This window comes from Mya arenaria, chromosome 14, assembly GCF_026914265.1.
Source record: "Mya arenaria isolate MELC-2E11 chromosome 14, ASM2691426v1".
Lineage (NCBI taxonomy): Eukaryota > Metazoa > Mollusca > Bivalvia > Myida > Myidae > Mya > Mya arenaria.
In genome coordinates, this window is record NC_069135.1 from 38,758,318 (window position 1) to 38,764,945 (window position 6,628).

Below are 6,628 nucleotides of genomic sequence, written 5' to 3' on the forward strand. Positions count from 1 at the left end.
ATGCGTGTATGCGTGCGTGTTCTAGTGTGTGTGTGAGCGAGTGTATGTACGTGTGTGCGTGAGCGCGCGAGTGTGTGCGTGAATGTGCGTCCGGGCAATCTTCTGCGGCGCATAACTTGTAAAGTCTTTGACATATTGACTTCAAATTTCATATACATGTAAATTGAGGGAAAGTGCAGAACACAGAAACCATAACTACGGCTGCAGTTTGTTTTAGTTGTTGCATTTTAAATTATAATTTTTCTTTCGGGGTATAACTCGAAAAGTCTTTGAAGTATCGACTTCAAACTTTTTATACTGATATAATTTTTATATAGTTCAAGAGAAGTACACTGTACATAAACCATAACTACTGCTGAAGTATTTGTTTAGTTATTGCCCTTTGTTTATGTTCACTTATTTTTTGTCCGGGCATAACTCGAGAGTCTTTAAACTATTGACATCAAACTTTACATACAGATAGATCTCATCGAGGAAAAGTACAATGCGCAGAAACAATAACTCTTGATATAGTATTATAGTATTGTTACGGATTGTTTTCATTACTGATGTTGGTGTTCGTACCAACTGGGGATGCGAAGCTCATATTCATTTTTCAATTTTCATTGAGAGTTATCAGGTTATGTCTCTCAATCCGAAACACGACCACAAGACAAAACTGTAAGATAACCAGAATAACTTCTGGAGTGGGCGCGCGAGAGTGGTCATTTTATACTTAACCCGTGTTGGTGTAAATTACTCTCAGAGCGCAGATCTTACAGGTAAGTCATAACCTTCCTTCGTCCTAACCAAAAATGGTTGGACGATAGATGAAATTTGCTTAGTCAGGATAAGATTTTGTTCTAGAACTTTTCTTGCGGGCAGAGATTATTAACCTGTACTAGATACTATTGTTCATTGAATATGTTGTGTGTTATGAATATATTTACGGCATTATTTATGAATAGATTGAGGAATAGAATACGATATGATATTCTGGTACAGCAGGATGATAATTTTTCAGCAGTCTTACGAATTTGTTACTAAGCTATGATCTTAGAGAGCTGTTAAATACTTATGCTTTACTATCGGTTCATTGTTATGGTTGCTTTTCCCAGAATAACATTAAGTCGTTCACTAAATAATATTTAAGCTTTAATTTAAAAAAACAACATTTTATTGATTTCTTTTAAATTAAATTTTAATTCTATTTTAAGTAAATTTAATTTAATTTAATTTAATTTAATTTTAATTTTTAGTTTAATTTAATTTGATTTAATTTATCTAAAAAGATTTAATTTAATTTTAATCTTAATTTTAATTTATTGTTAATTCAATTTAATTAATTATAATGAAAGTTTTGAAAAGTAGTTATATTGTTTTGAAACTTTACTTGGTATTTGTATACAGTATTTAATTGTAATCAATGTTATCGTAATGCAAAAGTGTTACTATTCTTCATTCGGTGTTAGTTGTGGCAGTCTGCGAGTACTCATGTTGCGACTAGTATGCATGCCCTTTATCAATAAAAAAAATGGTGGTCACGTATTACAGTGTGTGTATACCACGTGATAAATTGCGTCATAAATGCTACGTCGGAAGGCAACATTTTGCTTCGAATGAAGACTTTTAACAAAGATAACTTCAAAATTAATTCACAATTTTAATTGAAACATAGTGCAGTCTTCGCCGCTTACGGAGCGCTGCTTCGGTCTTTACCAGAATTTGATTGAGAGTTTAGTTTCTTAAAACACTTCGACAAACCTTTTCACAATACGGAGTCTGACGGAGCACTGTCAAAACATTATTTTTGAAACATGTTTGGCGAAATGTTTGATAAAACTAGTCACATTATCAAACTACGGTAATACAACGAAGGCGGGGCTATTTAAGCGTCATAGACTGCCCTTTGTTTTATTTAAAATGGTGTTGTAAAAGAAAAGTTATCTTTGATTTAAGTCTTCATTTTAAGCAAAATATTGCTTTCCGACGTAGCATATATGACGTAATTTATCACGTGGTATACACACATTGTTATTATGGCTCGCCACGCCCAAGTACCATTCCAGGTCCGTTCCATTAATCGGAGAAAAAAAATATTGGTAGCAGATGGTAGCAGATTATGTAGAAATGAAACGTCGTTACCTGAATATTTCGGTAAGGGTAAACGGGTATGGTATACATCGATGTTTTTTCGTCTAAACAATCCTTGTCCTTGTCTCTGATTCGTTTCATACTGGCATGAAATCTGTATTTTGAATGCGTACTGAGTTCAGATTCGCAGAGAACACTAACTGATATTTAACAATGAAGTTTAAAAGTGCATTGAAATTGTTTACGAGTAGGTCAGCCTAAAACGTTGTTTTTTTTTAACCAAAAGTTTATACACTTGCCTATGCTATTTTTTCAGCCTCGATAACATCATCATTATCATCAGCAACAACAGTTACCGCAAGATTAGCATACTCAGACGCAAGAGTTTAATCAATGTTTTCATTTAAGAACAAAGATGTACTGAGTATTCTAAATATGATTTGAGATTCGTGAACAGCATATCCTAAGGTCTAAAAATCTATTTAAGTCTGAGACTTCGGCCTCGAAAATGCTTAGTAGGACATGGACACATTGGTTTGTTGTTGTTTTTTGTTGTCGTTTTAAAGTCCAGTCAAAACAGCAAAGCAAAGCCCGAATGCTTACCATAACATTTCAGTACCTTGTTTATCAAATGATTTACACTTTTTGTACCATCAAGTGCATTTCATGGTAAATAGCAACCTAAAATCGGAAAATTGCAAATTAGTTTTACCTAGGGTCGAAAAAATACTTTAGGGTTGAGGGTTTTTGTCAGAAAGGGTCGGGTTGCACTAAAATCAGGAATGTTTTTTAGATATCAGCTTATTAGGACTGATTCTGAGACACATATATTTTCACCTAAAAAGCATTAATTGATCAGACTTGTTCTAAACATATTCGATAGGAGAACTTACAAAAAGCTAACTATACAAGTATCTTCCATGGCCGAGAGTGTACGATTTTAAGTATCATCTATGGCCGAGAGTGTAAGATAGGTTCATTCCGACCCGAGCGTATGGTATGAGGTTTACCGAGTTTCCGCAAAACACCATGTGCAAGGGTCTGGATGAACCTATCTTACACGAGCGGCTATGGTAGATGCTTTTTCTCCCACCTTAGTTAAACAAAATTAAATAAAAATGTATTTTTTGCTGGAACTATTTTGTGCGTAGTGAAAATAAATGCGTATGGATAGGCGATCATTTGTGGTTGTCATGGATATGCGTGCAGTGATTCAGATTATGTTAAAGCTGCACTCTCACAGATTGAACGTTTTGACAATTTTTTTTTTATTTTTTGAATTGGAACGAGCCAATTATTGCGAAAATCCATGGAAACCAGTTATATAAAACTGCTGACAAAAAATTAGATCGCAGATTTTTATATTTAAGTAAAAACAATGATGTTTTATGCATTTTTCTTAAATCTAAGGCCATAAAACATTAATTTTCGAACGGAAATAGGAAAATGTACGATCTGATTTTTTGTCAGCAATCTTATATCATTGGTTTGCAGATATCTACGCAAAAATTTGCTCTAAAAAGACAAAAAAAAAAAAGTTGTAAAAACGGTAAATCTGTGAGAGTGCAGCTTTAATAGTCAAATCTGTCTTTAAATAGTTTTAAAGAGAGTGAAGCATTATTTCTTGACAGGTGCGTGAAAACTCTTTTATGGTGACATTTGAAGCGAGAAATAGTTAATTAGCATTCTTAATATTGCCACAAGACAAGGTTTCCATGATGCTACAGACGACAGTCTTCAACAAGGGAGGTAATTACAATGTGATGACCATTAAAAAGGAGTTCTATACGGGCCCGTGGGCAAGATAAGAATTTCTAACATGCTTAAATGATTGGATTTACTTATCTGAGGTGGGAGAAAAGAACTTATAGCATGGTTAAATTTTTAGATCTACTTAAGAAATAAGTTCTAGCATGGTCAATTTATCGGATCTACGTATCTGAGGTGGGAGAAAGAGTTATCTTCCTTTCGCATATTATCTGTAAACAAAACAATTAGGAACTTTCATACTTTTCACCTACAATTGAGTTATATCCCTGTTATTTTACAGTCAGTAAAGAGATTAATTAACTCACTAAGTGTTTCAATAACTTTATTTTCACTGCAAGTACATGTCAGTAAAGCCCAGTTGTATAGTTCAAACAATTCCCCACCCCTCGGGGTCATCCGTAACTCGGTCTGTTTTTAAACTGTATTTTTATACTTCACGAAGTACTTCACGCCTATCGGGCCTTGCACGACTGTGCTCGAGTGGTTTCCGGCGTACAACAAACACTGACTGGAGCCGGGGTTCAACAAGAAAGAACCACACACAGAAACTTTGAGACATTCCACGCCGCATAGCCTCGGGGAACCAGTAGTCACGTGACTGATGGTCGTCACATTCGGCGGCGGAGAGACGCCCGTACCTACCAGCTTGAAATATTGATCCTTGATTGATGGCCCTGAAAATTGGAATGGAAACATTAATTTTTAGTGCTCGGCTATTTAAACCACAGACCATTCGATTTTTGTGTAAGGCTTATTCATATTGAGAAGTAAATTGCAACTTCGCGGGATAAATAGCAATAAGGTTTATCAGCAAGTGATGTTTGTGAGCTGTCTTGGTTATCTTTTAGGTTATTAAATCTTCACTCGTACGACCATATATCATATAATAATGAATTGCAGTTAATTACTTAATCTGTGTTAGAAATTGGATTAAAATTTTAATGAAAATTCAACATATTCTAAGAGAAGTATTTCCAGTCAAACTTCTTGTTTCAAAATATCTCCCATTACAGCCATAAATAAAATACGCACAATATGCTCGTCGATAAGCTGGATTATCTGTGTACAGTTGAACCCCGTTGGGTCGAACCCGCTTGGCTCGATTTCCTCTTTGGCTCGAAATGAATGTAAAGGACCGATTTTTATACTGATGGTAAGCGGGATTTGTTTGGCTCGAATTTTTCGATGTATCCTGGTATCTTTGCCGGTCATTGGGAGTTCGAGCCAACGGGGTTCGACTGTATTTCAAATTAACACTTTTAAATGTTTAAATAATATTAAGAAACCTCAATACCGCGATAGAGCATTACCGAAGCCAGACGGGGTGCGGGAGAATAAGAACTAGTTTTCCGCCTCATACCTGTCGGTTTGTCTGTACAATTTGCCCGGCAAGAACTTGAAGCCGTTGTTTTTCCTTCGTTCGTAACCATGCAAATCAGGGGCTTGGCCTCCGGGCAAGCTTGGGAGTCGTGTGGCTGAGTGCTCATTTTAAGCCCGCTGACATCTTTGCGCAACACTCCACAATCGTTTGGAGGAGGTGCTGAATAAAGTAATAGTTCATGGACGTACTGTTGGTGAAATAACAACATATGAATTTAGATGATACTTTTGGCGATTTTCTTGAAAACTATTCACCACACTATCAATGCGTTGGATAATTGTTCATAATTGGTCATTTCACAATTATATATATATTATACGCTCGTGTGAACTTGGATATATAAAAAATGATCATTTCACAAGTATATAATATATATATTATACGTTTGTGTGTTGACTCGGCGAATTCATTAGGTTATTATAATAAATAGGGATGCAAACGAATATTCGAATATTCGATCAAACGTTTGGTATTCGAATGTTAAAATCGATATTCGAATATTCGATGTTTTTTTGTATAAAAAATAAAATAATATAACTATTGCCTCGAAATGTGCTGTTTTGTTTTTATAAGGAGTGACCCCTTATGCCAGAGGCGTGAATGTGATGACAAATACACTATATCCGCGTCATATGTCAATTAGGGATACATCGTCGGTGATTATAAACAGTCCCCGTAATTTTACGAAAACTGGCAAGTAGACAAGTGACATCAAAGAAGTTTCAATAGTTTTCAGTAAATCCAAATGACCATGCAAATAAAGGATTTACGGCATCGGCCCCAACAGCAATGTGTTGTCTTGGCTGCAATATAGCTCAAATTGCCTTGATGATATGAATGACATTTTCTAGTTATGTGCTAACAAACTGTTTTCCATGCTTCGATATAACATCCGTGCTTTAAAATGTAACTGTATATGAAAGCGTTTTATGATATATTTCTGTATTGTTATACAATAGATTCGTCAGAATTATTTTTTTTTCGTTTTATTATTTTACCATTTCCCGAGTTGGGTTGATTTTCCAAAGGTCATATTTAGTAGAAGTCAATTCCCGAACGAGGCTGCCCGTCCTACAGAACAACCCTGAGATCCGGTTCGCGGCATTCAACCGGAATTTTACGATCTTCCCCTTGTTTGCAAATATTAATGCAGTGGAATGGAAATTATTATTGAAGTTGTTTTCTGTTTGTTCAAAATCTATTGATTTTTATTTGATTGTTTTGCTTCTGAAAATTGGGAATTTCAGTGGCTGAGTTTGTGAAAAATAAGGGTCCGTCGCGTGAACCGGCTACGATCGACAAGGAAGGGTTAAAAGGCACCGGCTATTACTACAGTGAATACTAATAATAGTTTACTGCACTTCTAAAATATTAATGTTGGTAATCGAATATTCGAATATTCGA

General features: G+C 35.2%; 1 protein-coding gene across 1 annotated transcript in view; it reads right to left on the reverse strand.

Moving 5' to 3' along the window:
• Positions 1–4,202: 4,202 nt before the first annotated feature.
• Positions 4,203–6,628, reverse strand: part of LOC128216098 (uncharacterized) — a 2,531-nt gene continuing 105 nt past the window's right edge. Inside the window, exons 2-3 of the mRNA XM_052922687.1 lie at positions 5,204–5,325; positions 4,203–4,517 (exon numbers count right to left, since the gene is read on the reverse strand). Of these exons, the coding sequence (XP_052778647.1) occupies positions 4,271–4,517; positions 5,204–5,325 (369 nt within the window). The 3' untranslated portion in view covers positions 4,203–4,270. The remainder of the gene's footprint in view (positions 4,518–5,203; positions 5,326–6,628) is intronic.